The 20,233-nt window shown below is 42.1% G+C and overlaps 1 protein-coding gene across 1 annotated transcript; it reads left to right on the plus strand.

The window, feature by feature from the left end:
* Nucleotides 1–38: 38 nt before the first annotated feature.
* On the plus strand, nucleotides 39–19,738 carry CPSF3 (cleavage and polyadenylation specific factor 3). The gene is made up of 18 exons (XM_075201458.1): nucleotides 39–177; nucleotides 1,600–1,663; nucleotides 2,343–2,440; nucleotides 4,110–4,238; nucleotides 4,845–5,022; nucleotides 5,478–5,567; nucleotides 5,898–6,048; nucleotides 6,147–6,322; nucleotides 6,953–7,111; nucleotides 7,723–7,869; nucleotides 8,088–8,240; nucleotides 9,497–9,605; nucleotides 10,276–10,374; nucleotides 10,796–10,890; nucleotides 11,528–11,615; nucleotides 12,876–12,942; nucleotides 13,155–13,251; nucleotides 18,908–19,738. The coding sequence occupies exons 1-18, from the start codon at nucleotides 107–109 to the stop codon at nucleotides 19,010–19,012; spliced, it is 2,076 nt and encodes a 691-aa protein (XP_075057559.1). The 5' UTR covers nucleotides 39–106; the 3' UTR covers nucleotides 19,013–19,738.
* Nucleotides 19,739–20,233: the final 495 nt, after the last annotated feature.

Raw genomic sequence — 20,233 nt, forward strand, 5'->3', positions numbered from 1 at the left:
CACACCGGAAGTGGGGGGAAGTAGATTGATGCGGACCGTTGGGGGGGAAATAGAAAGCAGCGGACCGGAAAAAGGCTCTCTGGCTGGGAATGTGTTTCAATGCAAAATGTCTGTGAAAAGGAAAGCCGAGAGTGTAATCCCAGCTGAGGAGAGTGACCAGCTCATTATCAGACCACTGTAAGTCTGTGTATAATGTAATAATAACTAGTACACACAAGGGGGGCAGATATCCCCCCAACACTACACACACTTTCATCAAAACCAGTCAGAAAAATAGAGAAAAAATAGCATATATATATATATATATATATATATATATAAATAAATAACACACACACACACACACACACACACACAGTATCAGCAGTTGAGCCCAGGGTCAGCTCATACACATTCTGTCACTTTCTGTGTACACTCATTCAATATGCAATAACACATTTACATATTCATACAGCTGCAGGTGTTAGAAAACTTGTACAGCTCCCCAGTATATTTTATTTATGAAGAATTTTACCTCTTACTTCTAGTATGTCCCCGATAGATCTTATCCTACTCTGTGTATATGGTGCTGTTTGCACATTATTCCTTAACTGCCATTTTTTTTTTACTGATCTCCAGTCACAGCTCTGAGTTTTAAAGATTACTTTCTCTGAAAATATATTCAGCTGCTTTTCTTGTTTTATATGTTGAATACAATTGTCAGTACTTGGTATTATACTGTGATAGAGAGAGGAAGTATTTAGAATACATTAGTCTATGTCTATGTCTGCTTAATTGACACCCATCCTTTGCCAAGCATATTTGGAAATTGCATTCCAGTCTTGGCATCTGTGCTCACCAGTATACTGTATAATGTTTAGCTGTTCATTTCAGGATGTTTACAAATAATTCTGGGGATTTATTTTTACTCCTTTATGAAAAGTCCCCGGAGCTGACCTCTGTATTTATTTAAAAAGGGATTTTACACCTCCAAGTATATTTTAATATAAGAGCCCCATGGTGTAACCTTATGGTAAGGTACATTAAGGTGCCTTCTACACACTGGGTTTGTTTACAGTGTTCCAGAATACTGCACCTTCTGTATACAGTACACCGTGACCATTAGATTGATAATAGTGTGGTCCAAGGTGGAGCTACACTGTTGTTATTACACTTGTATTAAAAATGACATGGTGGTGGACAAACTCTTTATGCTGTGTAAGTTACGCTTGAGTGGACTTATTTTTAAGGCTGGCTACACTTTAAAAAGGCAATTTACCTGTGACTGTCTATGGTAAGGAATGTCAGGTCAGAGGGCTTACAACAGGGCAGACGTGATCCAAGCCTCTCAAAGCTGCAAGCGAGACATTGATCGGATCATGTTTACTCTCATCCAGTCTTTACTAGTTAATTAATTTTATGCGCGCAATGCATCAAATTGGTTAGAGGTACTAGAATCCTTTTATTTGCAGAGTAGGAACAAATAAATTATCAGATACATTGAATTGCAATCTATTTTAGTTTTAATTTAATTGATTAAGCATTCTCACCTATATAGAATTTGCTATTTAACAATCGACTGGTCTAGGAACTTTATATAATTATTTGTTCTTATTTCAGAGGGGCTGGTCAGGAAGTTGGAAGATCATGTATCATTTTAGAATTCAAAGGAAGAAAGATTATGGTGAGTGTCACTTTCAGTTCATCATGGAAGGGTGATGTTACTTAACATGGTTGGGAAATCACGTCTACAGCTACAAAAACATGTTCTTATTACAGTGTACCTGTCATGCACTTTTGAAAGATCCGTCATTAATACTACAGTCTGAGTAAATTATGATTTACAGATTATTGGCACTATTATCATCCTCTGGCTTAGTACAACTTTAGGCTTAGTTCTATGTTCTGATTATTTCTAGCCATTACTTTAACCTGATAGACTTCCTACATGATGATGATGTAATGCTCATGAATATTTGCTACCTGCTCAGAAAGTGAATCTTCGCATTGAACCTCATACAGATGGGCAATAAGGTGATCATACATACACACACACACACACACACACACTATATATATATATATATATATATATATATATATATATGTCAGTAAAAATTACATTTAATATGTTTGAAATAATGTGTGCTTAAAGCGGAACTGAATCCTACGCATCAATCGGCTTCAATGTACACATAGACTTTCTTGCATTCAGTTGCACATTAATTCCAAACATTTAAAGTTATCTTATTTTTGGAGCTTTTTCTTGCAGTAAGATCACTTTGTGTCTTAGTGGCTCTTTAATAGATGTTAGGCTATTCTATTTTATGATCTGCTAGTGATTGTCTTTATTCTGCTCTTAGCTGGATTGTGGGATTCACCCAGGAATGGAAGGAATGGATGCGCTCCCATATATTGATTTGATTGATCCTGCAGAGATTGATCTACTTCTAATAAGTCAGTAAGTAAAATTCTGGTGGTGAGTGTTTACATGCTGGAGCTATTACGTAGAATATGCATTACATATTACTAACAAAAAGAAAAATGTAGATAAAACATACATTGTTGGAACAATCTTTAACATGTGCAAGTACATACGCAATTGTTGTAATCTGGTTATGCTTACTGGTGTAGAAGACCTATATTCTGTGTTAGAATTCTTTTTTTCTCTTCACTTTGTATGTGCCCACCTGGGAACAAATTTCAAAAAAATTACTATTTTAATGCTGTCCACAGACAAAGTAATACAGCTTGTAAAAGTCATATGGGGTATATTTTCTAAACTGCGGGGTTGAAAAAGTGAAGATGTTGCCTATATCAACCAATCAGATTCTAGCTATCATTTTGTAGAATGCACTAAATAAATGATAGCTAGAATCTTATTGGGTGTTATAGACAACATCTCCACTCTTTCAAACCCGCAGTTTAGTAAATCTAGCCCCTAGTGTTTGTAGCTGGGAAATAAATAAGAATCCTGTCAACAAAGTACAATTTTTCAAATTATGTACATAATTATGTACATGTGTATATATCGGCACATTTCTGCCTTTTGTGTGCCCAGTAATCTCTCCTATGTGCCATTCAGTGTTTTCTATTCACCAGATAATGTTTGATGTGCCCATTACTGTGTTTAAAACAACCGTGTCCAGTGAATTTTTTATAGAAGAAAAAATTCCATCTTGAAGCACACTTAAGATATGGTCTGATCTATTGGTAGTAGGTTGATTTTTGTAGGTTCTTACCATTAATTATACTATCTTATATGTATTATATTATAGCAACAGCTCTGCTAGTACCTTTTTCTTTCTTTCTAACGGTTACATTTGTTAGAGTAATCAGATTATTTGTGGCACTAAAGGAGCTACTTATGTCAGAGATTCTGAGTGTATAATGTGATTGTAGCCCTCCAGCTGATATTCCTTTCATAATCCATTTACTTCCAACCCTTTTTCCAGGCTGACGTTAATATCAAGCCAAATGGGGTCTGTTTAGTTAAATTACCAAACACTTCATATCAGCAGGTTATAGCATTATAATGCCTTCAGTGTTTATACTCTGTTTTGGAGATATTTATAAGAAGTTAAGTTCGAAGATAATTTCTCACACAAAAATCAACAACACTACCAATAGAGGACACTACATCTTTAGAGTGGTTCAAGAAGCACTATGCAATTCTCTTGTTACCTTATCACTCAGGAATTTGGGTAATATTTTTGTCACCGGATAGTGCATTTCTAGGATTATATAATTACTAATCCTTTGCAGGTTCCTCATTCTGTTTAAAAATCCAGTGAGTTCTTGTTATATTCCCGCGTAATGCCACACCCACACAAGTATAAAACACACCTGGGTTCGCATCAGCCATTCCCACATTTTTGGACTATTGCATTTGCCTTTCACCGTGCACCTAAATTTTCTCATGCTACATGTAGTACTGGAGTTTGTTCCATGTCCGGTCTATAGCCACCATAAAAAATATTTAGCATATAATATATGTAGGTAACTTTTATATTAGATCAGCTTGTAGTTAATAGTAGTTTTATGAAGCCTAGAAAAATGACTGTTGAAATCTGTATTATGTTATTTCAGCCTGTAACACTGCTTTATTCTACATCTGTGTGCACTTGTAGTTTCCACCTGGATCATTGTGGGGCTTTGCCATGGTTTCTGCAGAAGACGAGCTTTAAGGGCAGAACATTCATGACACATGCGACCAAGGCTATATACAGATGGCTGCTCTCAGATTATGTCAAAGTCAGGTAAAAAAAAAAAAAAGGAAGAACTCATTTCCCTATATACGATGACTGCAGTAACATCGTTACTACTGTTTTGTACTGATTATTAACAAGCATATCCGTTAAGGCAATTAATTCAGAAGATGAGTCAACCTGCTCGGCCTACACATTGACCATTATAGCTTGTAAATACTAATATGTTTCTAGTCTGCCATACAGTGACCACATTAAACAACTTTATAAGAACTTTGTGTTTTATAGAAGATTTATGGTTACATTATATAGTTGGAATCTCAGCTCTGTTAAGTTTTCATAAACAAAGATAACGATAATAATAAATATTTGTTACTGATATCCTATTAGATTTCCTATGTAAGATTTAACTTGACATGAAAAGAACATACAACTTTTTCCTTAATTTTTTGGGGTTTTTTTTTTTTTTTGGAACATCAAATACTGTGCATAGAAACATTCACATGATGTATAATGTAAATATATTAAGGTTATCTTCACATATGGTGATTTGCTAAACCGGTGATATCTACAAAGTTGTCTCCAGTGACATTTATAATGTACACTTTTTTATATTTTATGTATATTCTATTTTTATTTTTTTTTCTTTGCCTTCAGTAATATCTCTGCAGATGACATGCTGTACACAGAGACTGACCTTGAAGAGAGTATGGATAAAATTGAGACCATCAACTTCCACGAAGTGAAAGAAGTGGCTGGAATCAAGTTCTGGTGTTACCACGCTGGGCACGTTTTGGGTGCTGCCATGTTTATGATCGAGATTGCGGGTGTCAAAGTATGTCCTTGTTTAGTTATGTATTTATTATAGTGCTTTATGCCAAAAGTAATCTCCCATCCTGCATAGTTAGAAGGATCTACACTCAAAGTACAAGTTTAAGGGGAAATAGAGATTCTTCTGTTGTATTAATTTCAGATTGCTGTACTGCTGTGCTCCGGTTTTCTCCCACACTCCAAAAACATACTTGGCTGCTGACAAATTGACCCAAATCTGTGTCTGTGGTAGGGAATTTAGACTGTAAGCTCTAATGGGGCAGGGACTGAGATAAATGACAAACATTTTCTGTACAGTGCTGCAGAATTGGTGGTGCTATATAATAAATGATGATATACACCAAACTATTATTTATCATGACATAACAACTTGAATCCCAAGCCTTTAGTTCAGCAGTATGAATACAGGCTAAGACAATGCTCTGTGTGTGTTCACCCTCTAATTCTCCTGTTTTCCAGCTGCTGTACACTGGTGATTTCTCCAGACAAGAGGACAGACATCTGATGGCAGCAGAAATACCGAATATTAAGCCAGATATTCTCATTATTGTAATTATCCCTTTATTCTTAAGAAATTCAGAAAATGATGAAATAAACAAGTGCAGTCTTCCAGATTAGAAGGTTAGATCAGTAAGCACTGAAAGCACTGGGTGCTAGATAGAGTACGGATAAGGTGGATTGAAAGTGTTGTGTTTTAATTGCATAGATGGGTGACGAGGGCCTGTAACAGCGTCATCTCCTATAGCAGACTATATGGCTGCGGAAGCGTCAGGGTGTGTTCAGGACAGTAAAGCTTGGGAAATGTTGTTTGATTAATGTTACTGTTTTGTTTATGTATGTGTACATCCATCCATTGTATCTACTCTCCATTCTGTGTAGGAGTCTACGTATGGCACACACATACACGAGAAGCGGGAGGAGAGAGAAGCGCGTTTCTGCAACACTGTACACGACATCGTTAATAGGGGAGGAAGAGGCCTCATCCCTGTGTTTGCTCTTGGACGAGCGCAGGAACTTCTGTTGATATTAGGTGAGCATTCGTCCATTTACCATCACCTTCCCCAAACCACACAACTGGGCATTGTTGAGTTGGCCCTAAGTCACACATTGTGTGTTATTCCCCTACAGATGAATACTGGCAGAACCATCCAGAGCTGCACGATATCCCCATATACTATGCCTCCTCCTTGGCTAAGAAATGTATGGCCGTGTACCAGACCTACGTCAACGCCATGAACGACAAGATCCGCAAGCAGATAAACATCAATAACCCTTTCGTCTTCAAGCACATCAGCAACCTCAAGGTCTGGTTTATATATACACAATATACTCCCAATGACTTTATTAAGTTGCTTGCAAGTATTAATTAGCTTAAATCACATTTACCGTGGCAGTTTGACTCCTCGCATCTATCACAAAGGTCACTTGCTGTTTCAAGAGCAAGTAAAGCCACTGTGCGAGATGAATATATAGCAAAGTCTGTGCAATACCGGACTGAATAACATACATGAAATAAATGTGCCTTGTTAGGATGGAGGAGGGGACAGCTTTGCAGGTGCACTGTTTGTGTTACTTTATTCATACACCGGGTCAGAGGAAGTGATATCGCAATTACTCTGATACCTGCAGAATCACCAGTTTTGTCTTATATGGTACACTGTCCCAAAGATGTGGGAGGAGCTTTCGCTGTGGGTAATGGAGTGAAGATGCAATACTTTACTTATTAAACACAGCTGCAGTAGAATGTCAGGGTATCGCCAAACAGTGTATTTTACCTTCATGGGTCATATGTAGAAATGTTACATTTGGGGATGAGTGGTGCTTTAAATGTAATGCTTCTAATAGAAGGTAATGTAGAATATGTCTATTTTTAACCCGTGACTATTGCACTTACTAAATGTGTATAAGTGTAAGATGTCCTGATTTGGTTTCAGAGCATGGATCATTTTGATGACATTGGCCCCAGTGTGGTGATGGCCTCCCCCGGTATGATGCAGAGCGGTCTGTCCAGAGAGCTGTTTGAGAGCTGGTGCACGGACAAGAGGAACGGAGTGATCATCGCTGGCTACTGCGTGGAGGGGACACTGGCAAAAGTGAGTGAGGAGACTGTAATCCGTAGACCACTTACAGTCTATGCGGCCCTATATAGATATATATGTGATGTTGTGTGTCCTCAGTCTAGTCGTGTTCTTGTATTGTCTCAACATAGTATATAGAAAGCCAGGAGTTTACATGGAAATTACTCCAGTCTGTATCCAGGCCATCACTAAAATGTAATTTATTTTCTATTTATCTTGGCCAGCAAGCTAGCTTTGTGATTGTAAAGGATCTAGACCAGGGATAAGCAACCTGATACTGTAAGCTCCAATGGGTCAGGGACTGATGTGAGTGAGTTCTCTGTACAGAGCTGCGGAATTGGTGGCGCTGTTTAAATAGCTGATGATACACTTCAGGGGCCACAAGGGGCAGCCTTCCAACCTTCAAAAGGGACGCACATTTGCCCTTCATCTGTACCCTTAAAACATTACATTTAATCAATGAAAGAGACGCCTATCTGTAATAACATATCCGCTATCAAGCATATAACATACAAATCTGATAATTAAGCCGCAAGGAGCTGGGGCCGCAGGTGAAGGCTCGGAGGGCCACCTGTTCCCCCACACTGATTTAGGCTAAGCAATCTTATAACCTCTTTTCTCCCCAGCACATTATGTCTGAGCCTGAGGAGATAACCACCATGTCTGGCCAGAAGCTGCCTCTTAAGATGTCCGTGGATTACATTTCATTCTCTGCACATACAGATTACCAACAAACCAGTGAGTTCATCAGGGCCCTGAAACCCCCTCACGTGGTGAGTCCCAGTTCTAAAGGTTTCCATTCAGTTTGATTCTGGGTAATGTGATATAAATCTGTATATTTTGTCTGCAACATATTTTAACATTAAACCAAGTTATGAGATGCATGTAGAACAACAACATACCTGTGCTTAGTGCCTTAAAGTTTAGCACGGAGGTATTGGATTTTATATTGACATTACAAAACCATGGCACTGACCTTTGATCTCTGCAGATATTGGTGCACGGTGAGCAGAATGAAATGGCGCGTCTTAAAGCGGCTCTCATCCGAGAGTATGAGGACAACGAGGAAGTCGATATTGAGGTTCACAATCCCAGGAATACAGAGGCAGTGTCTCTAAACTTCAGAGGAGAGAAACTGGCTAAGGTAAAAATCTGATCCTGAGAGGCAGCGACTCCTACGTTAAAGTGATACAAGCACCAAACACTTATTTTAAAATTCCATGTAAGAGACATGTATTTACTCGTGTGGAAATCCTAGTGGTTTTTAGTCTTTGTAATACTGATTTATAGCCGTTATGGCCTTGGTTTCTTTCCAGACTGGGAGTTGTTCTGGTGATTCTAGTGGTTGGTTTTTTTTCTGAGACGCTTAAGAAACTTGAAATGTAAAGTATGTTAAACAAAAATTGGTGTAGAATTATTTTGCTGAAAGGTGAGTTTATTGTTCCACGCCAGTGACTTTCCACAGGAAACAGAGCTCCGTTTAGATACCGCATGTTTTCTCCCCTGGACATTGCCTCGCTAATTTCATCTCGGATTTTTCTGCTTGATCACATCCGCCCTCTTTCCTCATAAAACATGTACGATGCAACCTCCCTTCTGTTGATACTCTCCAGTTTTCATATAAACCAGGAGTTTGTAGTTATGTCTGACTCCCAATAATCAACTGTTTGTCCCTGCATGCTGTTTCTTAGTTATACAAAATGGACATTGCCACCTTGGTGGGAGCAGCCTTCTGCAGCTCTTCATTCTTCAGCATTCCTCCCCTGGCTTTGGGACATCCACCGTCTCCAGAAGGAGAAATGGGGATTTGTTGTACTTATCCCGTTCACTGGGGCTGAAGGACATAAGTCAACCCATGAATGCTTGTTTTCATTTTACTCTGACACTGTTATGTACCTTGCTGAGCTAGTGAACATTAAGGTGTCAGTTTTCTTCCAGTGTCCTACCAGTTAGGGGTGGTCTATAACCCACTATCTGTGTCACTCTGCAGCCTCGGAGAAAGGGTTTTAATGTCAATTACTAAGATATCCCTTTTCTTTTTCTTGTTATTGGGGGACACTGTGACAGTGGTGTATAGTAGGTGGAATTGAAGGCAGGACACTTTAAATCTAAAAATGTTGAAGATAGCTCCTCCCCTACTATGCCACTGCCACCTGGAGCCATCCTCAGTTTTGTTTGTGCCCTTTGGAGTAGGGTCTATAACCTGGATTTTTATAAATTGCTGGTTTTTGGATGCCAGCTTTGGGTTCACGGGCTTGCACATAGTTGTTTCAGAGCGATCCCACCCTTAGAGGCAGCTTTGGCATATCCCCATTGTTGCATTGTCCCCTAATGGACTGCATTATTTTGTATTATCTCAAGTTCTTAAAATAATTCTGGAATGTACTTTCTTCCCAATAGGTGATGGGTTCTCTTGCAGATAAGAAGCCAGAACAAAGTCAAAGGATTTCGGGGATCCTTGTAAAAAGAAACTTTAACTATCACATCCTTTCACCAAGTGACCTTGCCAGTAAGTTCACAGCATGAAATGAGCCAGAGACCTTTACTGCTGGACCAGGGTTACACCTGAGCAGAATCAGACCGCTCCTATCCAACATGAATCCAACTTTAAGATAATACAGCGTGAAGAGGGCTCTCTTCATTCTTTGTAAGTGGTCAGGGCCTTAAGGACCTATGTCAACAGGACCACGGATGTGCACCAGAAAGAGGACCTCCTGGTTCTCTCTGACATCCAAAAAGAGAGGCTTGCCGGCCTCTAAGTAGACCATTATCAGGTGGATTACGTCTGTAACCCACCAGCCTTACATCAGGGCAGGTCAGCCGGTTCCTGTGAATGTGGGAGACATTCTGCTAGGTCTGTGGGTGCCCTCTGGACGGTGCTTTGTTAGTTAAAACTGAAGTTCAGAGCAGCCCATAGGGCTATAGAGGGGGAAGGTTTGAGCTAAAGTACAAAAGCTCTGCGCCCTATATTCCAGTGTCCCCCATGGTTTCAGAGAAAAGGATTTAACGTACGTTAAAAAATCCTTTTTTATGGATGTATTGACCCCAGTACGTGAGATCATTTTACCAATTAAATGGTTTTATTGAACTCATCGGCTAAGTCTTTCAAAGGATTTCCACCATGTAAGGTCCAGCAATGTATAACATGTCTCCTATAAATAGCTGTCGTTTCGTTACAGGTTACACTGATTTGGCCATGAGCACTGTGACACAAACACAAGCCATTCCGTACACAGGACCGTTCAACCTGTTATTCTACCACTTGCAGCAGCTCACAGGTGTGTGTTCAGTGTCCGAGCCATGTTAATAAATTGTGACGTTAAGTCTGAAATTTTCCACCACAGAGTACATTTTGTGTGACTTCCCATGATGCTTTTATAACTACAATTAATGCTCTAATTCAGGCTTGAAAAACGTGGCTTCCCAGCCATTGTGTAACGACAAGTCTTCACATGTCAGTTTAATAGGGTAAACAAAATAAATGCATATATAATGTTATGTAGTGTAAGCTTTAAATGTATGTTGAATTATACCAAATAAATCTTCAGACTGCGGTTATACGGGTACTCCTTTGAACAAAATGAGCATCAAGTCGAAATGTATAACTGGATAGATTCAGGTTAATTATGAAAAATTCCTGGTGGTTTATAAATGCACGCACTTAATGTTGTTCTCGTACCTGTTTTCCACCTGTTTCAGGGGAAGTGGAAGAAATTGAAGTGAATGACAAGGAATCTCTGAGGGTTTTCAGGGCGATCACAGTGGTAAAGGAGCAAGGCATGGTAATGCTGGAGGTGAGGAAATCCTGTATGATCTCCTTTCATTACCAACATCTGACACCTTTCATAGTTTTCTAGTGTGTTATTCCTGCTTTGTATGCGATACATATGTCTTCTACAGCAAACTAAAAAGATAACTAAATGAACAACTAAAGCATATTTTTAGACAAATGGCCCAATCGAGTGCCTGGTGTGCCAATTCCACCACTAAAGCCTAACCATGTGCTGCACTTTCATTGAGACACAGTGTAGTATGTATGGTTAGTCTGATGAGATCAAGGACATCCCCAGCAACTCCAGGATTCTCAATTGTATCATATGTCCTTATGGATTTTTCTCAATGATAGTGTTCATGTTTATAACCACTTGTCAACCCTTCCCTTGGTTATACTGATTGTATTTATATTTATGGTATTCGGGTAGATTTGTAATCCCCCTGGTTATGGTGGTCTATGTAGGATTTCACAATCTCAAACCATATAGGATTTAGAATTTCAGTTAGTCTGATGATTAATTGATTTCACCATATTAGTCAGTGCATTAAATGAAATTGCCATCTTTTGTCACCTGACCGATATAATGAACTACATAGGGTTATAGAATCGTGTGTTATTTCCTACCTGTCTAATTCCATTGTCCCTTCTTCCTATAGTGGGTGGCGAACCCATCAAATGATATGTATGCCGACACTGTGGCCACAGTGATCCTGGAGCTACAGTCAAACCCCCGCACACAGAAAGGTAACTCTTTTATTATGGTAATACCCACAGGTTCTGTACATCACCCTTTTAGCTGGCATCATTTATACCTGAAATCTCTGCACAGTACACGTGTGTGGAGAGCGCTCTGTAATGACACGCCACAAGAAGAGAGAACCTCACTGGCCGTCTGTACTAAGAACACACTCTTCTTTTATCACATTTACTGATATCTTTATACCTTTCAAGGCCCTCTCCAACTCTACTGGTCCCTACATCTCCAACCTTATCTCCATCCCGCCCTCTACGTTCGGCTAACGACCACCGCCTCTCTTCCCCCCTGGTTACCTCCTCCCATGCTCGCATCCAAGACTTCTCCCGCGCTGCCCCCCTCCACTGGAACCAGCTCCCCCGCTCCATCAGAACTTCTCCCAACTTGTCCAGCTTCAAACGGGCCTTAAAAACCCACCTCTTTCTTAAAGCCCTTCAGTCCCCCACCTATTGACCTCCTCTCAGTCTCCCCCTACCCCCCTCCCTCTCCTGTCCCCCTCCTACTTCCCTCCTTTTCATTCTCCTCTCCCCCCCCTCTCCGTCTCTGCCTCCGTTCTCCCCATGCCCTCCTCCTACCATTGTGTCTCTGTCCGTCCTACCCTCCCCTTAGATTGTACGCTCCTCCGAGCAGGGCCTCCTCTCCTTCTGTTCTCCACCACTTTAACTCTGCTCTCCAGCTCCTTGTCTCCTCCGTGAGGTCCTCCGGCCCCTGTCTCTACCCCGCTGGGTGCTCTCACCTCTAATCTAGCTGTTCATTGAGCTTCTGAGTTACTGTGCTTTCTGTTAACTGTACTGTGCTGTCTCACCCTGTATCGTGTTTCTGTCTGTCCCTGTACGGCGCTACGGAGACCTAGTGGCGCCCTTTAAATAAAAATTAATAATAATAATAATACCTTTGAGAGAAGAGTTGGTTGTTAAGAGAACTTTATTTTTCTTTAGAATCTAACTATTAATCTTGGTTTATAATAACGCATATAAATACTGCACTCTGGAATATGTTCAGTACTCTTCTATAGGCTTTTAACAGGTCAAGTATTATGTTTGAAATATGTCTTATTTATGTGACATGGAGAAATTTTCAGAGCTTTCATTTTTACTATAAATATATATTTTCACTTGAACCTTAGTAAAATTTGTCTGTGCATCACTTGTACAAAGCTAATAAGCAACATGAGCAGACAGTGAAATGAAGGGATTTCTGTATATAAGGATTGAGGTCATATGCCTGAAGTAGATTGTTGTTTCTTCCAGCGGTATCACAGAAAGCTACCAAAGTGGACATGGATGCGTACAGGAAGAGGCTGGAGATCATGCTGCAGTAAGTACAGGAGGAGAGGTGCTGGCATAGACATTTCCTCTGTCTTGCTGGCTAACTCTCTGCTATAAATGATCATCTCTCTTCCTTATTTTATCATCGCCCACATAATGCAGTCACCTGTACAGTCTTCCTACATTCCACTGGTATTTATAGATGACCTCCCACGGAAGTCTCCCCCGACTGTGTTCTCTTACGTGTTGCTTTCATTTCAGGGACATGTTTGGTGAGGAGTGTGTGACTAATAACAACGACTCCACTATCACAGTCACTGTGGACGGGAAGACGGCCGCCTTGTGTTTGGAAACCCGGGTATGTGAATCGCAGCAAATGGTGGCTCCAATCTCTTCTGACGAGTAAACCAATGGGATTGTAAGCTGTAGGATAATATGAACCTCCTTTTTGTTAATGGGAACCCCCAGCCACATCACAGTATCTATGGTGATTATCCTGGTAACTCGGCAGCAGCAGACCAGAACTGGGTGTGAGCGTCTAAAAAGAACCAATCGGGAATTAGCTTTTCTCTTTCATCCAGTCTGGGGGACACTGCTTACCATGGGTTGTGGAGGGAGCTTGGGGGAGTTGGCACCTAACTAGTTAACTTTTAGTACTGCCGACAGACCCCTCCCCTCTACAATCCCCCTGCCCTCTCTTGTTCAGTTTTTTTTAGGTGCCCAGGAGTTGGGCAGTGTTTTTTAGTACTTGGTGTAAATTTAAAAAATGTTATTTCTTTTATTTGAGTTTTATTTATTTTTTTACAGCTGGCAGCGCTGGATAAGATCAGTTGATTACTTGTTATTTCACTCTGTTCTCTCCATACATTACTCTTTCTCTCTCTCTTTACTCAGCTAGATTAATAATTTAGTCTGTGTGCTTGGTGTGCCTTCCTTTATAAGAATGACGGATAAGGGAAAGGGCGCTATAACAAAATATTTCACATGTTCAAAATGTCATGTAAAATTACCTTGTGGGCAAAAGGACCCTTCGGCGCTCTGCCTGCGAAGCAGGGGCTCCCCCTGCGCAAACCCAGCAGATTTCAGCCCCAATGACGGAGGAACCGGCCTGGGTGGCCTCCCTGACACAGTCGGTTTCCTCGTTCGCTCAGATGGTTTTACAATCTAACCAATTGCTATCTAATATGACTACTTCTGTGGCTAATAATAATAGCACTCAGTTGGGCCTCCCTGTTACCACAGGGTCTATTGGAACGTCTTTACCAGGACCTTCCTCTTCTCTTACAGACCAAGCCCCTGTCCCCATAGAACCGGCATGGTCTACAGCTTTTATTAGGGGTTTGAATAAACTTAACCAGTTGCTTGAGTCCCCAAACATCCCGCCTACTAAAAGAAAGAGGCCTAGATCTGATAATCCCCTTAGGGTCCTTTCAGATTCTGAGGAGTGTTCTGAGGATGAGGGGGCAGATTATTCCGATCCTGACCAGGTTCAATCTTTGGAACAGGATGAAAATTCCAAAAGCCAATTTATTAATGATTTGGTTTTAGTGGTTAGGCAGACGTTGGACCTCCCAGAACCGGAGGATCCTACCCCTAGAGACAGAAGTCTCTTTAAGAAGGCCAAAAGGAAGGCTAGCCATTTTCCCCCCTTCTGTAGAACTTAAAGACATTGCAGAAGGAGCATGGAAACAACCTGAATAAAGGTTCTCTGTTCCCAGAAGGTTCTCCTCCCTGTATCCCTTGCAGGAGGAAGATGTAGTTTGCTGGGAGAGTATTCCCAAAGTGGATGTTCCCATAGCCCGATTGGCAAAACACACCTTACTTCCAGCTCCTGGTTCAGCATCCCTTCCGGATGCCAATGACCGAAAAGTTGAATCCCAGCTGAAGTCTATCTTCGCGGCTGCGGATTCTTCCTTTAGACACACTTTTGCTTCAGCTTGGGTTGCTAGAGCCATGGAAGTATGGGCAGACCAGCTGGCAGAGGCCTTACAGGACTCCGATATACTCCCCCTGGCTTTGCATTTGAAGGAGGCATCGGGGTACCTTTATGAGGCGGCCCAAAACTCAGTGGCCGTCTCCTCTTCTATTCAGGCGGCATTTATTTCAGCTAGAAGGACGCTATGGCTGAAATCCTGGGAAGGAGATGCGGAATCAAAAAAGTCCGTTGAAACTATTCCTTTTTCAGCAGCAGGTTTGTTCGGTCCGGAATTAGATACTTTGATCTCCCAGGCAACGGGGGGCAAAAGCACTTCCTTGCCGGTATTCCCTAGTAGGAGCCGGAACCCTTGGGTCAGCTCCTTTCGTCAGCCCTTTCGGGGGACCTCCTTGTCTAGAGGACAGTCATTTAGAGGTAAACAGCCTAATGCTCGAGGCTCCTCTTCTAGAGGGAGATCCTCGTTTACGGCCAGGCGCCAGGCCTCCAAGAATCAGGAGAAGCCTGCGTCCTGACGACCACTCGGTTCTCCTGGAGGGGGCGCCAGTGGTGGGTCGTCTGTCTTTGTTTCAGAAACAGTGGGCAACGTCCTCCTAAGACTCTTGGATTCGGGGCATTATATCAAGGGGGTACAGGATAGACCTGCTGGGCCCTATGCCTCATCGTTTCTTCGTAACCCCTCTACCCCGAGATCCAACAAGAAGACAGGCAATACAGGGTTGTGTCGCCTCTCTTCTTTCACAGAAAGTTATCTGCAGGGTCCCAGACTACCAAAAGGGACAAAGGTTTTATTTAAACCTGTTCCTTGTCAAGAAGCCGGACGGCTCCTTCCGACCCATCTTAAACCTAAAGGGCCTCAATGTACACTTAAAAGTCGACAGATTTCGGATGGAATCTCTGAGATCGGTAATAAACGGTTTGGAGAAAGATCAATTTATGGCTTCCATAGACATAAAAGATGCATACCTCCACGTTCCCATTTGGAGGGACCATCAGTCCCTCCTCTGATTCACAGTGGGATCCTCCCATTATCAGTTTCGGGCCCTCCCCTTCGGCCTCTCCACTGCGCCGAGGGTTTTCACAAAGATCATGTCGGTGATGGCAGCGCTTCTTCACCTTCTAGGAGTTCAGGTCGTGCCTTATCTGGATGACCTGCTTATCAAATCCTCCTCAGAGAATTGCTTGCGTTATCACTTGTCCCTCACCTTGGCGGTTCTCAAGGGCCACGGATGGCTGATCAACTTAAAGAAATCCCAGATGGTTCCGTGTCAACGCATGGTTTTCCTAGGCCTCATCATGGACACCAGCCAGCAAAAGGTGTTCCTGCCTGTCGAGAAGGTTGCTTCAATTCAAAGCATAATAGCCCAGGTCTTGTCTTCTCTCAGCCCCTCAATCCACTTGTGCATGCGGCTGCTGGGAAAGATGGTGGCCTCCTTAGAGACCATTCCTTTTGGTCGAGCTCACTCTCGTTGTTTTCAGTGGGATCTGTTGACAAAATGGTTAGGATCCCACCTACGCCTAGATCTCCAGAGGATCTCTCTATCCCCGAGGACGAGAGAATCACTCCAGTGGTGGCTGATTCAGGATCACATGACAGTAGGCAGATCCTTCTCTCCATGGTCATGGATCATAGCCACGACAGACTCCAGGCTGAAAGGTTGGGGGGAGGTAATCCTACACCTCCGGCTTCAGGGCCTTTGGTCGGTTCAGGAATCGGCCCTATCTATAAATGTGCTGGAACTGAAGGCTATTCTTTTGGCCCTCAGAGGAGGCCAGTCCCTCCTCCAGGGCCACCCTGTCAGGGTTCAGTCCGACAATGCCACGACTGTGGCATATATCAACAGACAGGGAGGAACCAGGAGTGCAGCTCAGATCTTGATTTGGGCAGAACAATATGTTCCAGCAATATCGGCAGTATTCATTCCAGGAATACACAATTGGGAAGCCGACTATCTAAGTCGCAACCAGATGATGCCGGGGGAATGGTCGCTCCATCCGGAAGTCTTTCAGTCTCTGGTTCAGAGATGGGGTCTTCCGGACATAGATCTCATGGCCTCCAGACACAACAGGAAGGTCCTCAGGTTTTGCGCAAGGGCAAGAGACCCCTTAGCGGTGGCAGTGGACGTCATGACGATGTCATGGGAGTTCAGGATGGGATACCTGTTTCCTCCGATTCCCATGCTTCCTCGCGTTCTCAGACGAGTAAGGCAGGGAGGTCTGTAATTCTAGCAGACATAATCTCCATGGCGGAAGGACCGTGGTTCCGTCTTCCGCCTCGAGACGACCTTCTTCTGCAGGGTCCCTTCCGTCACCAGAATTTACCTCAGCTCAGTTTAACTGCATGGCTGTTGAAGCCAGCCTCTGGAGGGCTAGAAGTTTTTCCCACAGCGTGGTGAATACCATGATGCGAGCTAGGAAGCCAGTTTCAGCTCGCATCTATCACCGGATTTGGAGAGCCTACATTAGATGGTGCTAAAATAGGACATGCCACTCGTCCTCCTTTCGCCTCCCTCGCTTGTTAGCTTTCCTTCAGGATGGCCTGGAAGCAGGTCTTAGGTTAGGTTCCCTAAAAGTCCAGGTATCGTCACTTTCAGTATTTTTTCATATGAAATTAGCAGATTTGCCAGATATTAGGACTTTTCTCCAGGGAGTCTTGCATATTCAGCCTCCCTATGTTCCGCCTACAGCACCATGGATCTCAACCTGGTACTGGATATGCTTAAAGGGCCCCCCTTTGAGCCTTTGCGTGTGGCAGAATTAAAGTGGTTGAACTGGAAGGTCCTTTTTCTTTTGGCTATCGCATCTGCTCAAACAGTTTCGGAATTAGGAGCTTTGTCTTGTCGGGAACCATATTTGGTTTTCCATGAGGACAGAGCGGTGTTAAGAACCCTTCCTTCTTTCGTTCCAAAAGTAGTTTAGGCTTTACATCTTAACCAGGAAATTGTAGTGCCGGTTTTTTCATCTACTTCCCAGTCGGATCATCAGTCTATGGAAAAGTTAGATGTGGTTAGGGCTCTCCGCATTTATGTCAAAGGAACTTCTCAGATTAGACGTACGGATTCCTTGTTTGTTCTTTATGATGCTAATAAGAGAGGCTGGCCAGCCTCAAAACAGTCCATTGCAAGATGGATTACGGCAACCATTAGGCAAGCTTACATAAAGGCTAACCGTCCTGTGCCGGAGAGACTTACGGCCCATTCCACCAGATCGGTAGGGGCGTCGTGGGCAGCGAGAAATGGGGCTTCCGCAGACCAGCTTTGCAGGGCAGCCACCTGGTCCTCTGTCCACACCTTTACAAAATTCTATCAATTCAATGTATTTGCATCTGCAGATGTAAACCATTACGAGCGGGATTTTCAGAGTAGTCCCACCCTTAGGGGGCTGCTTTAGAATGTCCCCATGGTAAGCAGTGTCCCCCAGACTGGATGAAAGAGAAAAGAGGATTTATGTACTTACGTTAAATCCGTTTCTCTGATTCCGTCTGGGGGACACTGCGATCCTTCCCTTCTGCTGTTCTTCTGTGTGCTCTTGTTTGACTGGCCTTTTCTCCTTGGGCTTTTTGATTAACTGAACAAGAGAGGGCAGGGGGATTGTAGAGGGGAGGGGTCTGTCGGCAGTACTAAAAGTTAACTAGTTAGGTGCCAACTCCCCCAAGCTCCCTCCACAACCCATGGTAAGCAGTGTCCCCCAGACGGAATCAGAGAAACGGATTTAACGTAAGTACATAAATCCTCTTTTATCTGTCTAGTGAAAAGAGGTATCTCATTGGTTGCTGTGGCAAATTGCAAATACATAGGTCTTCTTTCAACTACTTTTATCTTGAGCTACTCTTGAGGTTACAGGAGCATTGCTAAGAAACATTTGGAGGATTTGGGGCAGGCAGTGTTACAATATGAAAGTCTATCTTCTATCATCTGAAAAGCACATACACGAAATGTGGCTAAAAATCTTGAAACTACATGGATAAGTTTATAGAAAGTATGCTGTGACATATTATGTTAGATGATCTGGTAATGGTGGGGGGCTGGTAAGTATATTTATTTCCAGCAAGACTCCTCTTAACCAGTATTTCATTCCTTAGACCGTGGAATGTGAGGAAGGAATTGATGAAGACGAAACACTGCGGGAACTGGTACAACTAGCAGCTCAAAGATTATACGATGCCCTTGGCCCAGCAAACCTTTAATACGTCGCTTGTTTTATGTTTGTCTGTGGAATCTATTAAACGTTTTGTCTGTTTTGTTTTTTTGTTTTTAATTAATTTGTACCTGTCGCATTACATTATTGCAGGGGGTTATACCAGTGATGCTCAACCGCTTATTTGGTATCCCAAGCAATCAGTATGCTGTTGTTCTTGGGATCCTAAAAAAAGTCTGTTCCCCATAGAATGTATTGCAGATGAGATGGGAGATCCCAAAAATAGATTCTGGGAGCCCACCGGTTATGACCATGATGTCGGTTCATTAGAAACCAGTGACTTCACAACTTCCTTATGAATTAATAAGCTGCGTTGTCAGGGATATTGGTTCCGCCCTCACCAAATGGCCACCTGCGTGTGTGTTTTTCAATAGGTGAACTTTACTGTACGTCAGTAATGACAATTCCCATACATCATGTCAGTAATATTACAAAGTGTTAAATTCCCTCATTATCCTCCCAACTGGATCCTATGTAATGTTTAGTTGAGTATTTATAAGGCCTTGAAAAGGACTATAAAACTGTCCCTATTTTTCCAGACTAGATTGAAATATATTTTGTACCCCTCCTGCAGTAGAGCAGAATATACCATGCAGGGAAGCGGGTGGAATCAGGCTCAAAAGGTGGTGTTGATATGTTTCATGCTGTAAATAATTTGTTGTAATGACTGAACTGTGAATAATCAACAGCCAAACATTAAAGTTTTTATAAAGTGTCCATTTAGTCCTCTGATTTTATTTACTGAATATGGGCCTCAAAATAGGCTGAATATATACGGCTGCATCAAGATTCATTGGTCTTACTATTTATAATATCTTCTGGTATATACGATGTAACCAGAATGGCTCGGACAATTTATATGGTCTAACCAGATGGATGTATGAATTTGTTTGATGCCTCAATTTTCCTGCATTGGTTTGCTACAAACCTGTTGAAAGATACTGAGACTATCCATCGCTGTCCGAATGTTTCTTTCGTGCTTGCCTCTAATCCCCCTCGTTTCATTATGACACTGTTTGTCAATCCTAACATGTCTGGAGGGTGCAAGGAAACCCCATTGATAGTATTTTGAAGATATGGGAAAAAAAATCGTCATCGTGCAGGACTTCAAGAAAACATTAAATTCCTGTAAATTTGCATTTTTCCACCCATTGAAAGTCATTTAAATATTTCAACCTGCAACATTATTAACCTTCATTTATTAATCTGA

The sequence above is a fragment of the Mixophyes fleayi genome, chromosome 3 (genome assembly GCF_038048845.1).
Source record: "Mixophyes fleayi isolate aMixFle1 chromosome 3, aMixFle1.hap1, whole genome shotgun sequence".
NCBI lineage: Eukaryota > Metazoa > Chordata > Amphibia > Anura > Limnodynastidae > Mixophyes > Mixophyes fleayi.